Source organism: Eriocheir sinensis, chromosome 18, assembly GCF_024679095.1.
Source record: "Eriocheir sinensis breed Jianghai 21 chromosome 18, ASM2467909v1, whole genome shotgun sequence".
Classification (NCBI taxonomy): Eukaryota; Metazoa; Arthropoda; class Malacostraca; order Decapoda; family Varunidae; genus Eriocheir; species Eriocheir sinensis.
In genome coordinates, this window is record NC_066526.1 from 17144404 (window position 1) to 17164383 (window position 19980).

The following is a 19980-nucleotide window of genomic DNA, read 5'->3' on the forward strand; positions in this document are numbered from 1 at the left end:
TATTGATCCACTTCACAGTTGGTCTTCTCGACACCCCCTCCCTCAATCCTTCCCTCATACACTCTCTTCACAAATTCATTCTCATCACGTGACCCAACCATTTCATCTTTGCTGGTGTACCACGCTTCACCCATTCGACCACTCCACAATCCACTCCTTTCACTGTCACACCCATACTAAACCTCTCTTACACATTTTCATTACTTTCTCCTCCCCATCCTGAAACACCATATGCACCTATTATATAAATAATTTTCAGACACATATGACAAGAGTTGGCAGGATAATACAGTCCCTTATTCCCCTCTTTCCCTCCATGCTCACACTCCTCCCTCTAATAACTCTCTCCAATGCACATACTACCTGTCTGCCCTTCACTGCTCTTTCCCGCACCTCACCTTCCATATTTCCATGCTGACATAAAACTGTCCCTAAATATTTAAACTCATCACCTCCTCCATTCTCTCTTCCCCCTGCCTTATCCTACATTTTGTTGTGCTCCCTGCTCTAAACTCTGTACAGCTATGCAAAATCAATGGTCTGCTATCTTGCCCTTTCAAATACCATAACCTTACTCTTTCCTGCATTCACTTTCAGCTTTCTTCTCACACACACCCTGTCAAACTCATCCACTATCATCTGCAGTGTCCCCTTATTCTCTGCCAACAATAGTTTCATCTGCAAACAGGCTTGCCACCAATGACTCCTATGTACCTCTCACTTTCAGCCTTGCACCTAGCTCCCCCACTCTGGCTCTCATTTCTCTCATATAACTGTCCAAATACCAACAGGATATAACAAAATTATCTCATTTGCGACTTCGATATAAATTTATTCTGTACTTTATTGCAGTAATTTACATGATTCTCCACTCGACTGTAATCAGTATAGTATATTACACCTCAAAGCATTTGGCATTGATGCATCATAATGACTAGATAATACTGCCAGGAAGTGAAATTTATACAACCATCTCATCAGTCATGAAAACTAGCATTAAAGTTAGTGAATCTTGTGTAGATGGTCAACTCTCATTTACACCAGTTGAAGGGGTATCTGACGAACTCTAATCAATGATGGAAGCAAAACATAAAAGCAAGGCCTCTGTGGAAATAAAGTTTTACATCATGTGATTATTTTTTCTTCATAAATATGGAATAACTGTTCAAACTTCAGTATGGATAACATGACTCATACTGTTTTTTTGGTTAACATTAACTCCAAAGCATCACGCTATTCTCACAAAACATAAACTTCTATTCGTGCTAGATTATACTTTTTTTTTAAACCTATATATAAAGTATTAACCTGCACTTCAAATTACACAGCTACACCTCAAGCTAAGCAGATACTATCACCAACAAAAGCTCACACAAAAGAGAACAACATTTTTATTAATCATCATAGTATACTCATAGGGAACAAAAGAAAAATCAAAACTTTATCTACATATACACAAAAATATTCAATCAAATAATTTTACTTAATACACGCTTATTTTACATAAATCAAATTCTTCAGTAGACCAGCATATATTAAAGTAAGCAAAATTTCACACTGAGCAACCACAACAAATACCTCATGTGACAATAAGGAATCATTTTAACATGGCTGATATTGCTGCTATGGCCCTGGCTTTACACTTTCTTCCTCTTGAAACTTGCACAAGTGGCTCTACCTCATCATCAGTGGGAGACTTAGTTTGTATTGCTCTCACTTTCCATTCTTTTCGCCTTGCACCTCTTGTTTCTACATGCTGGGCACTTTCCTTTACCTTTTCCATTTCCCTAATATCACCATTATCTTCCTTTACATAAATGGACGTACCTGCCACTTCAGTGTTTTTCTGACTATTACAAGAACTCCTCAGGCAGCGCATGTGCTTCACCTCTTCCCTTTTCTTATCATCCTCTTCTTCCTCTACATTTTTACCATGCTTATTTACCACTCTGGTGTTTTTATTTCCATTTTCTTTTGTGTTTCTCTTTGCTCTAACATTTTTCACTCTCCTATCAATCGGTCTGTCTCTCATCATATAATCACCACCTTTAGCAATCTGAAATGTCTCGTTCTGAACTCCACTCACTATAAATGTCTCACTCAAATCATTCATTTCATCATTACAAGCTGCCTCACTATTCCTCAGTGTCATATTCTGAGCTTCAGCTACTAAGAATGTTTCATCAAAAAATTTTCTTCTATCATTAAACACTAATTCCTTTTTCATGGCACCAGTCAATAGCAAATTCCTATTCTGACCTTTACTTGATAAAAATGTTTCATCAATCATCTTTCTTCTATCATTAAAATGTGACTCATTCTTCATGTCATAGGTATAGAGTCTTCTATCTTTAAAATGTGACTCATTCTTCATGTCACCAGTATAGAGCAATGTCTTATTCTGAGCTTCACCTACAACAAATGTTTCACCAAACTCATTCATTACATCATTAGACACTAACTTATTCTCCATCATCTCATCAACTAATACCAAAGTCTCATTCTGAGCTTTACCCACTACAATTGTGTTGTCATTCATCTTCTTTACATCATTAGTCATTGACTCATCCTTCCTTACATCAGTGCTTGCCACATCCAGGTCATTTATGTTTTTTGTGGAGATGACACATGTGGCATTCATAGCTTTTTGGTAATTGACGTTTGATTCCTTGGGTAACATGATACAACTGTCATCAATATTAGTATCATTGAAAAGGACGGTGGATTGGTTGCTAATGGAGGCAAGACTTTCATTACTTGTGATGGAACTTAAGGTTTCATTATCACTGCCAAATACCGGACTGTCACTGAAGAGGCTGGTGGACTGGTTGCTGATGGAGACTGGACTTTCATTACTTGTGATGGACTGTAGCCTTTTGTCATCACTGGCACCATTATCTGTGCCAACTATCATACTGTTGCTGAAGAGAATGGTAGATTGGTTATCACTTGTATCAAAGGCTGAGGTTTTGTTACTTTTGATAGACCTTGGGCTTTCATTACCACTGGCATCATTATCAGAGCTGGCATCTTTATCAGTCCCACATATCATGCTGAGACTGAAGAGAATAGTAGACTGGTTATCACTTCCATCACAGGCTGGGCTTTTATTATTTGCAGCAGACCTTAGCGTTTCATCATTGCTGGCATCTTTATTGGTGCCAAATGTCATGTTGGGACTGATTATAGACTGATTATCACTCCTATCACTCCAATCACAGGCTGGGCTTTCATTACTTTTGATAGACATTGGGTGTTCATCATCAGTGGCATCATCATCTTCATCAGTATCAGATATCATCCTGGGACTGAAGACAATAGTAGACTTGTTATCACTCCTATCACAGGCTAGGTTTTCATTGCCTGTGTTGGACCCTGGGCTGCTTTCTTCATCACTACTGTCAGATACCATGGTGTTGCTGAAGACAATGGTAGACTGGCTAAGGTTAATGCTGACAGAGGCTGGACTTTTATTACCTGTGATGGGCCGTGGGTTTTCCTCATCACCAGAGACAAGTTGGCCGGCTACTGGAGTCCTAGGCAGCAGGCGGCCTGAAAAATTGTTGTGTTAAGCCATTTATTTTCATACCATTCTACTTAAATGTCAGTATCTAAAGCCTCTTATATAATTTATTGACTATCATCATACATTCCCAGATCTTATTAACCCAGCACTTCATAACCTGGGTTCAGAAACTGATTCTAGGGGGAGCTGGGAATGGGCTTCAGCTAAGTAAATTGCACATCAGGACAGCAGGACTATATATTTGCCATTGCAGGAAGAGTGGTATTCTGTAGCATACAGCCTGTATTTACCATGCAAGTCTGACTGGTTTTGCATACTGAAAAATCTTTGATCTCTTAATATAAGAATGAGCAAAACTAAAACATCAAGTAGTATTATCTATTCACTGTGTGTTGCTGCTGCATATAATTTTTTTTGTAATCAAATTATGGGATGAGCTGAGCATTCTCAGCTTGACTCAAGGGGTGCTGGCCTGCCTATACTGCCTGAGTAAAGGAATGTTGAGATCATAAAAGGTTACAGTATATTACACTGGACAAGACAATTTTTCTCACTAGAAGTTTCCTACACCATAATGGTCCAGGAGGGAGGGCAGGTAGTCACTCAAAAAAAACTTTCTCATTCTTAAGCATAAGCAATAGAAGCATTAAAGTCATATCAAGCTATATTTAGCATTAGTTAGTTCATATAATTTTATGCCAAATCAGTCTCATGAAGTAATCTCCAGTTTGACAGTCATTCCAGCAGTATCCCATGATTCTGCTTGGACACTTATTACCAAAGGCCTCAATCCACCTCTCCAAGTCACTATTTAAGTGTTCATGTCTCAAAGCCATACAGAAAGACAGGGAGCACAGTCAACTTAAAGATTTGAATCTTTGTCCTTCGATCCGGACAGGTATCAGCAATGCTATCTACTCATGCTAAGCAACTCCATACCACCATGGCCCAAGCCAGGCTTAATGGCAAGACCCACCTTTGTTCTGAACTAAACCACCAAGGTATGCAAAATTCTTCAAGATATCAATGTCCTTGCCACACACATGAACAACAGAGGAGGATGACAAAACTGATTCATGGGTTAAGAAACTTCCCATATGAGGATAGACTTAAGTTTGCACTCTAGAAAGGTAAAGGATGCAAGGAGACTTGATTTAAGTTACCAATGGATGAAGAGCTTTAATTAGGTTGGTATTAATATAATTTTGGTGGCAAGAGAACCAGATAGGATATGTAGCAATGGGTTTAAATGGAAAAATTCAGATTCAAGAAAAACAGGCAAGAATTTGTTTACTAATAGCTAGAGTGGTGGATGAGTAGAACAGGCTTAGCAGTCATGTTGTGACTGCTAATTTGATAAATCAAAAAAAAGATTAGATAACTGGCTGTAAGAAATCCTGGTAAGAACTTCATGGATGGTGAGGTTAGGTGGGGTTAGGTTTACAGGAGCTGCCTAGCATAGGCCAACCAGCCTCTTACAGACTCCTTGTTTTTATATTCTTACACATGATCTTGGGCGACTTTAATACTACTAGTGGCACTGAAAAAGTTGACTTTGAGCTATATATTGGTCCCAATAGCTCTGGTCCTAGGAACACCAATAGATATCTCCTTCTGATAATAATTTTGCAAGAGCCAGGAGGTTGAGCATTGTATTTCTTGGTACCAAAGACACAGCAAGGAGCAGCAAATGGGGACGCTCACCCCTAGGGGAGAGGTCTAAGGAAGGAATATACATCACAGTAAATAGATGGATAGAAGGGAGAACACATGTGTGTTATAAAGCAATTTTATGGCTACACAATACCTACACTGGTACATATAATGATGGGAAAATGAATAATCCAGTCACCTTAATTGCTAATCAAATGTGTGAATGTTTTAATATTTTCCCTCTCTATTTGAATTAGGAGACAGATTTATGCTTGCAGTGTCCTGCATCCCAACATCCATTACATCACACAAAATCCTAATGAGAGCTATTATACTGTTTGCACCCACCATCGTTTGGTTACGAGACTGACAAGCTTAGTGCCATGCATCCTAACATCATCATGGACAAGTCTTTTTACAATCGAATGACGTGTTATCATCACAATCAAGTTATATTTCCAGCTAAACTAAAAAGGCTTAAAAATCTTACCGCCTGGCCCCTGTGTGCGGCTGTGTGGACCTTGGTGTCTGGGGTGGTGCAGGCCGGGCATCGTGCCGGGTGGTCCCTTACCTTTGGTCCGGACGTTTAGGAATAACCCTAAAAAAAAAATTAAAAAAATAAATACCGTAGTTCCCCTGTGGAAAACAAAATACGTCCATCAGCCTCGTTCACCTTATGGTGGCTCTCACACTGCCTCTCGATGTGTAATAGCTCGTTCCACTTCACTAGTCTACCTCTCTCGAGTCCCTACTGCACCGTTATCACTAACTTGTCAGGCACTTCAACCCACTGCCGGTAACCTGGTCCACCTCGTATTGATGTCCACACCACCTCACTCTGGGAATCTTGACCCGTGACCTCACGTACCTTTCATCACCACACTCGTACATTCAGTTCTTCCTTTACTTCTCAAGTCTTCGTTCAGAATCTGACCCCAGCGGGCCTACCACTCAGTGATACATCCACATCTACAGAATTACATCGTATTATGACAAAGTAAAACACTCAGCGTACCTGCCGCCTGCCAGCTGCACTCCGCCGAGCGAAGCACCTCAAGGCTCGGAACACACGCCGAGACTCGGGTCCTGCCCCGCCAACACCTCGGGGCTGGTTGAGAGACGAGTGGACGAGTGATTGAAGCAGTGAAGGAGTTCTTCGGAAAAAATGTGCCATGCAGGATTCAGGGAATAGCATCTTGTTTCATGTTTCTATCCATCCTGCACTTCTTTTTTTTTCATAACAGCTAACTTGTGAGAAAGCTCCTCACCTGTGACATGAAGATCAAGGTTAAGTATATAGGTGACTTGAATTATTCCATTTCATTTGAGCACGGATACTATCATAGAATTATAAAAAAAAACGATAGAAACAAAAAAAACGGAATAATATATATATATATATATATATATATATATATATATATATATATATATATATATATATATATATATATATATATATATATATATATATTACTCCGTTTTTTATATATAACTCTATCGGGTTTTTTTATATATAACTATGATAATGTCCGTGCTCAAATGGAATGGAATAATTCAAATCACCGGAACACGTGATCCGGAAAGGATTCGCCTCAATGGAAACGACAAATTACATCACTCCAAGCATGAGTTCAAATTACTTTTATGGCGGCCTTTTCAGCAAGTGTAGGCAATCTCATTGACTTGTTTGGCGTCGTGTCTACGAGTTTAAAAACTTCCTTATATAGGTATGATCGATCGTGATGGGACCCAATGAAGAAACCTTGGGCGTAGGCAAGGATTCTAGAGTGAAATATCCTTTCTAGCTAGAGTCTGCTAGACTCCTTGGGCGTAGCCCTGCGGGTATACGGACAAGCTGTTACGCCTCGCTCAGCCGTCCTCTTCTCCAAACCCGGGTAACAGGTACTTTTATGTGAGCCATTCAGTTGTTATGTCTTAATTTCCCGTGCCCACCCGGTGTCACGTGCACCAAGTTCCCAGAGCAGAGGCCAGCGCGCCGCCGCATGATAGTTACCCGCACATAAAGCGTATCGGATGACTTGGTATTGTAAATGAAGATGGGTAGAGGAAAAATACACTTTGGATCCTCAGTGTATGCATTTGATTGATGAATATGTACAGAAATTCAATGAGTGTTCATGAGCCATACTATGTACCATTTCTGAACTGTAGAAAAATACTAAAATGATTCACACAAGAAAATTATTAGGTATATATCACCTGTAGCCTATATACATATTAATAGCTTAATAGCTAAATATTCCACCTCATGAATATCCTTTTACTCGGGTAGATTTCTGAAAGTCCGTGTCTTATAAAGAAAATATTTTCCCGACATAGGTTAAAGATCAGATTTCTTTGCACCAATTCAGCTTCTCAAATTATTCTACTATACACAATATGACATACATTTAAACCTTTTGATCGCTTCACCTACTTACAAAAGCAAAATACTAGGCACATAAATAATAAAGCTCTCTAAAACAGAATAATCAATATTCATACTCAACAAAAATACTGATTGATTGATTAATAAGTTTATATTGTTGTTACAAACCTAGAATACTCACTTAAAGATGACAAGGAATTACTTTACATCTTATGAAACATCAAAAATAATAGGAACACATTACATTAAAGGCCCAAGGTCTATCAAAAGTAACGAAACCAAAGCCTTTGACAAAAGTAATAACCAATCTACTATTTTGACTTCAGATGATATTTGGTACTGATGATGATGATGATACCACTGATAATAAAAGCCTGTTAAAGTCTTTAAAAATAATAAAACCCCAGCCTGTGATGGAAGTGATAACCAGTCTACCATTCTCTTCAGTCTCAGCATGACATGTGGGACTGATGAAGGTGCCAGTACTGATAATGATGCCAGTGGTAATGAAAACCCAAGTTCTATCAAAAGTAATTAAAGCACAGGCTTGGATACAAGTGATAACCAATCAACCATTTTCTTCAGCAACAGTATGATAGTTGGCACAGATAATGGTGCCAGTGATGACAAAAGGCTACAGTCCATCACAAGTAATGAAAGTCCAGTCTCCATCAGCAACCAGTCCACCAGCCTCTTCAGTGACAGTCCGGTATTTGGCAGTGATAATGAAACCTTAAGTTCCATCACAAGTAATGAAAGTCTTGCCTCCATTAGCAACCAATCCACCGTTCTTTTCAATTATACTAATATTGATGACAGTTGTATCATGTTACCCAAGGAGTCAAATGTCAATTACCAAAAAGTTATGAATGCCACATGTGTCATCTCAACAAAAAACATAAAATGACCTGGGTGTTGCTAGTGTTGCTAGTGACTTAAGGAAGGATGATTCAATGTCTAATGATGTAATGAAGATGAATGACAAAACATTTGTAGTGGGTAAAGCTCAGAATGAGACTTTGCTCTATACTGATGAGATGATGGAGAATAGTTAGTGTCTAATGATGATATGAATGAGTTTGGTGAAACATTTGTTGTAGGTGAAGCTCAGAACAAGACTTTGCTCTATACTGATGACATGAAGACTGAGTCACATTTTAATGATAGAAGAAAGATGGTTGATGAAACATTTATATTAGGTAAAGGTCAGAATAGGAATTTGCTATTAATTAACTGATGCCATAAAGAAGGAATCACTGTTTAATGATAGAAGAAAAATGGTTGCTGAACCATTTGTACAGGTTTATTTTTTTTTGTGGCCACATGCCCTCATTGGTACCACCTTCTTTAATCAATGAAGAGGATGTGAGATTATGCAAGGCAGGGAGAATGCAGGTTATTTTATGAATTATTTCAAGTCACAAATGAACATCTTAAATGTAACACTGATGCTTTACTCATATTTCTCCTACCAATATATATTCCTTTCTGTAAAGCTTAAACTTACTGGATACCTCCAGTTGACAGTAATTTACTGAACATTTTGCATAACAGAGAAACAAGATTATTTATGCTATTCAAAGAATGAGCAAGGCTAAACAGGAAACCTTATGCAACATTGGTAAGTTAACAACTAAAAATGTAAGGTAAGAACACACTGGCAAGATGTTGAGCAGTGGCATGAAAGACCATAGCAGTCACACTGGGTGGGTCATTCTCAAGGACACTGAATAGTCTCCTTGGCCATTTCCTTGTTGTCCACTGTACTCCAACGTTCTAATTGATCCTTTGTCAAGAGGAGTGCAGCATAAAGCACAGGCTGACAACAGGTTCACTTAATAAGCTCATTACACATTAAGGTAATCATGGAATTAAAAAATAACAAACAAATTAACCTTAAAATAAGAAAGACACAGACACACATGATAGGGTGCTGAGGACTGAAGCATTGGGATGGAATGCCTAGACTTGATGGCTACTAACTCAAGTTGGACCACAAAGTTGCACAACATTATTGCCTGCTGTGATATCTTACCATCAATAAAATCTAAGAGAAAACCTAACACTCATTATTACCCACGCAAAAGGTGAACCGACGGATGGAAGAACCAGGCAACTTAATGGTAGGCACATGGTGTGGCAGTAATGCAGATGACTGTGATGAGGTGGGAGTGGTGATGAGTGTCATGAGGATGCATTTAGAACTTTATATAAACTAATGTAACTTTCATGATGACATGTGGACAAGTTTTGGTGGGATGGATAACGAGGACAGAGCTCCTCCTCTTTGTTGCCTTCACATTCTGGTCCTCTGAGGAGTGTCACAAAGGATTGAAGCAATGAAGAACTAGAGCTTTGAGGCCTTTGGCTTGGTTATCCCATCCCTGTAAATTTACTTGGATAAAGCCTTAAGTAATCCCAGAGGGTTTAAAGCTGGATGCTTAAGAGGTTCAATGATGAAAGAGAAAGATCATGGGCAATATTACATTTACTTAGGCATAGTGACAACGCGGCCTTTTCAAGCCAAGGCAAACAGTCTCTGGAGCTCGGGAGTGCAACAAAACGTTTGTCTTTCTGGCAGAAGCAGAGGCAGAATGATCTTCACTTTCTTACAACAAAGTACAGAGTTCTTGTGTTGGTAACACAGTGGCATTAAGTCAAGCACATGCTGAACACCAAAAGTGTGAAGAATTATCACTCTTGACTCAAGCTCAGAATAGAACCTGTGGCTGAAGGCTCACTATGGCCTAACCATCAAAAAGGTCCTTGCCAGAGCTGCAGAGCACCATTATATATTCATTTTTTTGTTACTATATCTCATTCATTCATTCATTCATTCATTCAGGAGAATCATAGCAAAGGCAGTGAAAAACTGCACTTAATATTTTTTACATAAACTGTCCTTCAACCTTTTACCCAATGTTATATTTTCATTTATTCTAGTTAATCAATATCACTATTCAATCATATATCACATACTAACTAAATCAAAATCATATTTCATAATTAAATCTGACACTTTAATACAGAATTTGTCCCCATGAAACATCCAACACTTGATTGAGAGAATACACATGCATGTATCATCCAAAAGGCCCTTTGACCTTGAAGAAAACAAGACTTGGTTATGTGTGATGATAGTATTGCTAATTGGGTTACCATTACTTTGTTTTTTATATATGTTTTTAACATTAGAAAAGCCTAGTACATTATAGCTGAACAATACTTTGCAGTGCCAGAGAATATTAAGTAGCATGCCGACAATAAAATATATGATAACTGTTAAGGATCAAATAGCTATTTTCACTACTTAGTACCAAGTCACAAAAATACAATGCACAATGGTACATAAAAATATATAGCTATTTTTAAATGAGTGGACAAGCTTACTGTAAAGTATCCTCTATATATTTATTTATTTTCATGTGTAACTGTTAAAACAGTCCAACACTTAGCTCTGCAGTATGACTCCTTAGGCAAGATCAATCAAACTCCTCGGAGCAAAATATCCAGTTAGAAGCTTAAACCTCTCAACACTTAACCTACTTAGAAGCAGACAAGTTCCTTCATTCACTAAGTTCATCACTAAACTTTTCACTGTCCGATGACAAGTCTGAGTCTGAACTAACCTCGATGTCAGAATCAGAATCTTCTCCACCAACAGCACCGCCTTGGGCAGCTGCAGCAGCTTCCTTCTTTTTCCTCTTCTTTTCTTTCTTCAGCTGTGCCCGCTTGGTGTACATGTCTATGATTCGCTGCACTTCCTCTTGTTCTGTCACTGCATCAATAGCTTTCCCTCCCTCTATTTCAATGTCTATATCACTATCGTAACTTTTGCTGTGCCGTTCATCATCAGAGGAGTCACCCTTCTTTCCCTTGGACCCCTTGGACTTTTTTTGGCGAGCCTTTTCTTTCCTTCTCGTTGCCTGGGCCACTGCTCCTGCCAGTTCAGGGTCAGCTTGCATCTCTCCTAAGGCCATCGCTGCACTTGCCTGGGTTTCTTTTTCAGCTGCTTTCATGAGAGCTTCTACCTGCAAAGAAAAGCTATCAATGAACTGGACAAAAGTAAGAAAAATTGAAAATACATAGTTGTCTTATAGGTTTTAACAGCTTCCAAACTCTTGTCAAAACTAATTTTACCCTTTCTCTAATGCTTCTTTTTCAAGTGGTCACTGGTCTGTTTTTACTGATTTGCTGTTATTACTTAGTTGCCTTTCTTAAGTTTGATTACAAGCTTGTTATGATAATAAATTCTTCGGCAACACTCAGCTGTCACCTTCTACAATAAACATCCTCGGTCTACCCTTAACTCAGAATCTCAACTGGAAACTTCATAGATCTCCTCTCTCACTAAATCAGTTTCGTCGAGGTTTGACGTTCTGTGTCATCTCCGCCAGTTCTTTTCCTCCTCCCAGATGCTATCCATATACAGGGGCCTCGTCCTCCCTCATATGGAGTGTGCATCTCATATGGGGGGGGCTCCACACACACAGCTCTCTTGGATTTGGTCTAAGGCTCTTCATCTCATCAACTTCTCTCCTTTTGCTGACAGTCTGCTACCTCTTAAATTTTGCTGCCATGTTACCTCTCTATCTTCTATCAATATTTTCATCCTGACTGCTCTTTTAAAATTGTTAACTGTATGCCTCCTCGGCTTTCTACTCAAGCTCATCCCTATACTGTCCAAATCATTTATGCAAGAGTTAACCAGCATCTTCATTCTTTCATCCCTTTCACTGGTAAACTCTGGAACAATCTTCCTTCATCTGTATTTCCTCCAGCCTACGACTTGAACTCTTTCAACAGAAAAGTATCGAGACACCTCTCCTCCCGAAATTGACCTCTCTTTTGGCGACTCCTCTGAACTCTTTTTTATAGGGGCAGTGTTTAGCAGGCTTTTTTTTCATTTGTATTATTTTTTGCCCTTGAGATGCTTCTTTTACTTAAAAAAAAAATACAATAACAATTTTCTCACTCTAATATTTCAAGCAAGGAATTTCTAAGCCTATGGAATAGAGCAATTTTGTCAGAATCCTGTAAATAACTCAAAATTATAAAACAAAAGTTAATGAGCTCCCTGAAAAATTAGGGAAGTGATGCAGATAAGGATATGTTCACCAGCTTGTACACATTCCAATTAGTTCTTATATGAGGAGAAAAATTACTCTAAAAGCCTACTGAAAAACAGGACTGGTGGATGAAAATAAACTACTGTCAAAATAAACACTGATAAGCACTTACATTTACAATATTTCATTTATATACCTCAGCTCCTTTTTCAGGATAGTTACCGTATTTGATGGCTTATAAGACACAATTTAATTTGGACAAGCATTTAAAAAAATAAATAAATAAATGTGTTTAAACTACAAATGTCAGATGAATGGTTTTGGCCTGACCTTTGTAGCCCTCCCCACTATCAGGTCATTTTTAAAGTTTCATATGCATTCAGATCGTTATTAAATCCCAATATCTTACATTTAACCCCTTCAACACGAGGATGAGTATACTGCGTCCTTGCGTGCCCCGTACCATATCCGAGGACGTGCATACTGCGTCCTGGCTCGCTTTAGCCAATATATGAGTTATTTTATCTTTAAATTTATGCTTACATCTCAAAATTATCAATTAATTTATGCTTCTTTATGTGCACCATTTAATTCTGCATGTTTTCATATATAATACATAATGATCATGTTGAGTTTATGGCTGAAAACTTGTTATACTCAATAGCGACATTTGAAATTTGGCGCACACGACGATCCTGGATATGGCACAGGGCGCTGATTTGGTCCGGCCATAGTGTTTCTTTACGTGCACCATTTAATTCTGCATGTTTTCATATATAATATGTGATGATTATGTTGAGTTTATGGCTGAAAACTTGTTATATTCAATAGCGACATTTGAAATTTGGCACGCATGGCGATCTCGGATACGGCACAGGGCACTGTTTTGGCCCGGCTGTAGTGAGTTTCTTTACGTGCACCATTTAATTCTGCATGTTCTGATATATAATATGTGATGATTATGTTGAGTTTATTGCTGAAAACTTGTTATATTCAATAGTGACATTTGAAATTTGGCTTCGCGCTAAGATTGATTTGATTGATAAGTTTATTGTTGATTTTTCACAACAAAGGAGAAGGGAGGAGTGTGTCCTTCCCTTCCCTCTCCTCCACTTTCCTCCAAAAATATATTTCTTTATCACAACTAATATAAGGAAATACAATTCAGCAGACACATGTCATCTATTCATAATGCAAATTTCTCTGTATATTTATGCATACATCTTAAAATTATCAATTAATTCATGTTTCTTTATGTGCACCATATAATTTTGCATATTTTTATATATAATACATGATGATTATTTTGAGTTTATGGCTTAAAACTTGTTATATTCAGTAGCGACTTTTGAAATTTGGCGTGCGCAGCCAGCCCGGATACGAAGCAGGGCGCTGTTTTCGCCCGGCCGTAGTGAATGGGTTAAATGCAGCACTGGTAAGTATTACTGTTATACATTGTTAGTTTAGAAAAGAGTTGCCGTCGTTGGTGTAGAGGCGATCGCCGCCTTGTTTACACTTGCGGAGATGTTTGCGGTTAAACTTAAGGGCCCACTGCAGCAATAAAACTCCACTAGACAGAAACCCAAAGCTGACCCTTGGCCTTAAAAGATGCAGGGTGATATTCTGGGACATTTAAAAAAAAAAAAAAAGTGTCTTATAAACTGTCAAATATGGTAGGTCTTTTCCTGGTATATGATGAACGCTGATTGAGATGGTGTGTAGAAATTAGTGAACATGTCCTGCCACATATAACCTGACTCACTTCATCCATGCTCATGTCATCCAGGTCTTCCCCTAATGAGGCATCAGCCCCAGCAAGAGGTGACATGGCATAGGCAGCAGGTGGCAAGGCAACAGCACCTCTGGCCTGGCTGGGCTGCGATTCTTCCCCTCGGAGTCGTGCCAGTCGGGCCTCCAGCTCATCAGTGGCACTAGGAGCTCTTGCATCCAAGGATACTTCATCCATTGCCTGATAATAAAGATTACTGGATAACATTACAAAACTATTACTGTGTACTAGTGACTTAAGGGGAGCGCCCGGGTTGGAGACCGAAAAAAATGACTTTTTGTGAAAAAAAAAAAAAATGTGGTAGGTATACACGTTAGCTATTATTTCACAAAGATTTATGGTGAAATGCGCAATAGTTTCTGTTTAAATGCCATTTAAAGGTCCCGTACTCAACCACGTGTGTTTGTTTACATCAGTAGAGTCAGTTTCTTTTACCCAAAAACTACGAAAAAAAAAGGCAAAAATCTTAACTTTTTTTGGTGAACATGATATGGCAACACTGAAAGCGAGTGTGTGTTGTGGTAGCAGGCAGTGACAGCCAGACTCAGTGCTTGTGTAGCTAGCAAAGAGAGAGGTTGTCGCTGCGTCTCTCGCGACCCGCCTGTCACTCTATGCTACACAGCACGTAATTTAGCCACTACATCCTGCTTTTTACCTGCTCTCAACCATGGGACGGGTGTCTAAGAAGAATAAGCAGAGGAAGGACGCCTAGAATATAAGTTTGGAAGCACAAAGAACAAAAAGACAGCGTATTGGACCTGACACCTCAGATGCTCCAGTCCACATCCTCGCGTCACCCGCCACCACCACCACCCTCGCCACCGCCACACCGCAGCCTGCCACACCCACCACTGCCACTCCCACACCACAGCCCAGCACATCTCACACAGAACAAAGAAAAGGAAATGAAGAAGAAAAGGCCTCATTACTCACAATTAGAGAAGATCTTCTAGAAAATATTGAGAAAGGAAATGAAAATATGGATAGCACTATAAGAAGATCCCTCACAGTACAAGATGAAGAAAGAAAGAAGCACCACCAAGCCCAGCAAAAGCCAAAAACAAAGAAGAAAGAGGAAACATCAGCACACTATGTATCTGGTGGCTTCTAACCTATACCATCAAACCTAGCTACAACAAGGAGTGTGGGCAACTCTGACACCCCTCGTTTGACGAGATAATACCTTGCCTTTAGGAAGGGCAGGGGGGGAATAGGAGCCTGATATGTTTAGAAATACATCTGATTGTATTATCAGATTGTAGATAATAAAATAAAACACATAGTAAACCTGAAAAACTTCCTAGTGTGTTATAACGGGATCGAGATCGATCAATAAACTTTAACAGCCCGTATCTCAAAACATAAGTTATACCCCTTCTAAAATCTATTTTGGAGCCAGTTTTAGCTTGATTTCAATGAAACAAAAACTAAAAAGCAGAGGAATACTTCTTCATCCAATGTACGTCGCTGTTTATTTATATATGTGAGCTGTACTTTTCTATTAATATTTTTTGGTAAAAAAAAGCAAAAAAAAAAAAAAAAAAAAACAGATTTTGAAAAAATCATAAAACAAAAACAAAAGCCGAAATAAAAAATCTAACAATGTAGAAACATTTCATATCATAACGTGTCTTAGCCACAGAAAAATGAAGGTTGTGGGGCCAATAATAACGCCAGAATAACACTCTTAAGTTTTAGTTGCAATTGCAATTGCATGGCGGGGTTGGGGACTAGAATGGGGATGAATGTCTAATATTGATGTACATGTTGCCAATACTTCACAACATAAAAATCAGAGTGATTCATGCACATTTACCAGATATGGCAACACCGATCCAAACCGGACTCTCCCCTTAACAGACTCAGTATTAATTGCTACTGGAACCAACAGACAAAATCTACAGATCCCAATCTTGTCTGGGGTTGGCACCCATTAAGGCTAAGGAAGTAATTTTTTATGCTTCATGGAAAAGATTACATTCTCAATAAGCTGCAATGCAAAGATTTGTCTCTTAAGAAACAGAAATCTATCTCATAGTAAGAGGATACTTTTAAATAACAAACTGAATATATAGATGTACCCCTCTGATCTCTCAAGAGCTTTCCAAAGTGAAATATAACAATCTAAAGTTGTGTAGCATAGTTTTTCAGTGTATGATGCCCTTGTTCTGAATAGGTAAATAACAATTTATGAAGATTTGGGAGCCACACAAGAGTGCTGAAAGAGACACATGCGACTCCGGAGATGCAAGCTGCTGGCCAATACACTATGAAATACCTTACTGAAATAATTGTTGCAAGAAACTCTATTTAGTGGCTGCAGTATATATTTGAGCCCCCGTTACAGAGCAAGCCCAGATATACCTGAGTGATGAGATCATTAGCCTTCTGCCCATCAGTCCTGGTATCCGGTCGCTGGTGTTGCATGGAAGGCTTGGTGTAGTGGTCAGGTGGAAGACCCTTGAGGTTTGCCAGTCTCGAGGCCATCTCCTCCTCGGTTGGCAATTCATCTGCCTGGTGCTTGCGAAGGTTTTCCAAACGCTGAGCGATTTCTAAGTCAGCCTAAAAGAAAAGTCATTAACTGAGAGAATGAACATATGATATCCATCGTAGATGTATGAAATAATGTCTAGTATGGATAGATCTGTTCAGAGGTGGGCATCCGCTAATTTTTTGTTAGTCCGCAATTCGCAATTCCGCTAACTTTGTTGGGCATTCCACTAATTGCTAATCCACAAATTTTCTGGCTTCACCGCTCCGCTATCGCAAATCCACTAATGCTAACGCTAATAATTTTTTTTAGTTCACTAATGAAGTCCACAACAGTCCGCTAACCATTTTTTTAGTCCGCTAACCTTTTATTGGTAGTTAAAAACAATTTCCAATAAAATTACCTTACAGTTTATATATTTATTTATTTTATATATTTTTATATATAACAGAAGTTTTAAAACAGCAAAATACAGAATCCTCATTACAGTCATTAGTCATTGTTGTCCTCCTCCTCCTCCCTCTGACACAGTCACTTCCCCTTCAAGAGGTGCATGTTTCCATTGATAAACACCAATTTCTCATAGTTATCATCAGTCATATCCTTGAATTTCCCGTAAATTTTGTTGGTGTTTTTTTAAAGTTTGCGTTAGATGACTATAATTTTGGCATTCCGCTAATTTTTCAAATTTTTCGCTAACGCTATTCCGCAATTAATTTGTTAATCCGCTGTTAGTGGATTAGCGATTAATAGACTTAAACTGCAGGATACCCACCTTTGGATCTGTTCACTTAACTGCTCATAGTCATTGACTTTGAAGGACTTCACAGATCAACAAAGCTTTTCATTTCCTAGATGTTATGAAATTTCTACTATGGCAAGATATGTCCACATAACTGTCAGACATTGGCCACTAGGCAATCAAAATCACCATCATTATTATTACCTTAATTAATTTTCTCATACTTGACAAGGCTAAGTCTCAGAACAATGTAGGGGGAATATTCACGAAAGTGTAGCCTACTATTTTCGAGATGCTGACTGCTTATTTCTGGACAAAATATGATGCTGTTTATCATGGATAGTATTTTTCTCCGGAAATCACTAATGATTGACTTTTCAATGCCTTTCGTCACTTTTGTGGACCCGCCGCCGTAGCCGCAAAATAGCTCACAGAGAAGTTCAACTTGGACACCCATGGGAAATCGAGCGTTTTGGGTGGGGGAGCGTATTTAAACTACTCCAACCAAACTTTACATAACCTCCTAACCAGGGGGGGGCTGCACCTCCCTACCATGTATATGCGGCTTATTTCTGCGGGGAGGTATTTCTCGCAACACCAGTTGGAACACCACCTCGGCCGCCACCGGAGGAGGCTACGCTTTCGTGAATATTATCCCAATGTAGTCCTATTATCTAGAATATATAACTACCGTACACATACTTTAGAGAGGTTAGCCATGCCAGCTGAGGGACCGGGGTAAATAGTGATGGGTGCTTGCTGAGGGGGAGGGATCATCTGCAGACTCTTCTCTAAAGACGTCTTGGACAATTGCTTTCTCAATGGGTTTCTGTCAGGGTCTGCCATGGTGGTGGCTTGGTTTCTGAAAGAGAGAATCATGGAATATAAATGTCTAAGAGACTGCCAGAAAGCTATCAACGAAATTCTCAATGCATATCCTTCATGGACACCTTCCCACCAAGTGTAATTTTCAAATGGGAGTGAATGTCGTATCAACCTAACTTATCCACACAACCACACTTTAACCTATGTAATAGCAGTCTAATCCCTCTACAACAACAGCATTGTTTCTACAGATAGTAACCTTTCGCTGTATAGTAACCTATTAATATATATTACCTTGTGGTATCACATAATTTCCATCATTTCACTGACATTTCGTAATATCTTATAACATTACATGAAATTACTGACATCTTGATGTACCAATGGGGATTATTTATGAGAAGGTAACCTACTAACATCAAGACAATGACTGCTTATTTTAGGACAAATTATGATGCTCTTTATAATGGATAGTATTTTTTTTTAGGATCACTAATGCCACAATGTCACAATGTCGCCCCATTCCCACCCGATACCACCGACCCATGTGGTGGACCCACGCCTGCTGCTGCCTTCTCCCTCCCCACATTGCGTATTTCAACCGCCCCACACCACATGCCGAATAGATCAAAATTAATCTAACCTAACTTTACCTAATGTAGCCTACCTAACAGGGGGGCTTTGCCGCCTTCGACCCCTGTAACAGAGAGGCTTCGCTCCCACAGATCTCCAAGGCCCCCTAGCCAATTTTGGTTGCGAGGGGTGAGTGTGGGCAAACACTAGAATAATACCATCATTTGTTACTTCACCGCATTCAGGGACCAAAAAATAATCCATATTGTAAGCATTAACTTCGCCAGAGGTGACTGCCTTCTCGTCGATATTAATCGTATCAGTGTCACTAAGTATGACCCATGACATTGTGCCTGTGACCCAGGCAGTGCAGGCACCGGCAACACTAGGAACTAGGGAGCACGGTGACGGAGGGCGGTAAATATTCTCTGAGACACGAGAAAGGGACGCTGAGGGGCTGTGCACAATTACCACAAGTACTTAGGGCGTTACGATCAAAAGGGCAAAGGTAAGTAAGCCGCTGCGTCGTAATTTCTGGAGCTACGTCAGGCACCCATAGTAGTCATGGGGCGGCGCGGCGCGATGACTCAGGTGCCGCGGCTCACCCACCTCCACCGGGGCCACGGGGGGGCGGGGGAAGGCGTCCACGGTGGTCCAGTGGGTGACTGATTCAACACGGCTTCCTCTTCTTCAGTGTTTTAGCGGCTGGTTTGTTTACATGGCTGACCTTCCCGTGTTGTTGTGGCCCGAGCCTATAAGTGTCCGGATGTCCCCGACAAGGCGACGTACGTTCTGGTGCTCCCCCCGGCGATGCTCATTCACCATGCCAGATTCCTCGTATTTACCGTTTTCTGGCCCATTACTGTTGCTAAGAGACACCAATAATTAACCATTTAAAGGATAACCATATATGAAGGTAG

General features: G+C 39.5%; 2 protein-coding genes across 6 annotated transcripts; both read right to left on the reverse strand.

Annotated features, from left to right (window-relative positions):
* Window positions 1-811: 811 nt before the first annotated feature.
* On the reverse strand, window positions 812-6301 carry LOC127000383 (uncharacterized). 3 transcript variants are annotated; one of them, XM_050864047.1, is made up of 3 exons: window positions 6195-6301; window positions 5670-5777; window positions 812-3552 (listed from the first exon to the last, which is right to left on the reverse strand). In XM_050864047.1, exons 2-3 carry the CDS (start codon window positions 5728-5730, stop codon window positions 1598-1600), a joined length of 2016 nt encoding a protein of 671 aa, XP_050720004.1. In that variant the 5' UTR covers window positions 5731-5777; window positions 6195-6301; the 3' UTR covers window positions 812-1597. The 3 variants fall into 3 exon arrangements, with proteins under 3 accessions (XP_050720004.1, XP_050720003.1, XP_050720005.1); XM_050864046.1 differs by lacking the exon at window positions 6195-6301 and adding an exon at window positions 6048-6191; XM_050864048.1 differs by lacking the exon at window positions 6195-6301 and adding an exon at window positions 5950-5996.
* A 2516-nt stretch (window positions 6302-8817) lies between these two features.
* LOC127000385 (uncharacterized) lies at window positions 8818-19928 on the reverse strand. Of its 3 annotated transcripts, none has more exons than XM_050864054.1 (5): window positions 19788-19928; window positions 18365-18524; window positions 16794-16991; window positions 14403-14609; window positions 8818-11602 (listed from the first exon to the last, which is right to left on the reverse strand). In XM_050864054.1, the coding sequence occupies exons 1-5, from the start codon at window positions 19883-19885 to the stop codon at window positions 11138-11140; spliced, it is 1128 nt and encodes a 375-aa protein (XP_050720011.1). In that variant the 5' UTR covers window positions 19886-19928; the 3' UTR covers window positions 8818-11137. The 3 variants fall into 3 exon arrangements, with proteins under 3 accessions (XP_050720011.1, XP_050720012.1, XP_050720013.1); XM_050864055.1 differs by having other exon boundaries at window positions 19670-19852; XM_050864056.1 differs by lacking the exon at window positions 19788-19928 and adding an exon at window positions 19532-19680.
* Window positions 19929-19980: the final 52 nt, after the last annotated feature.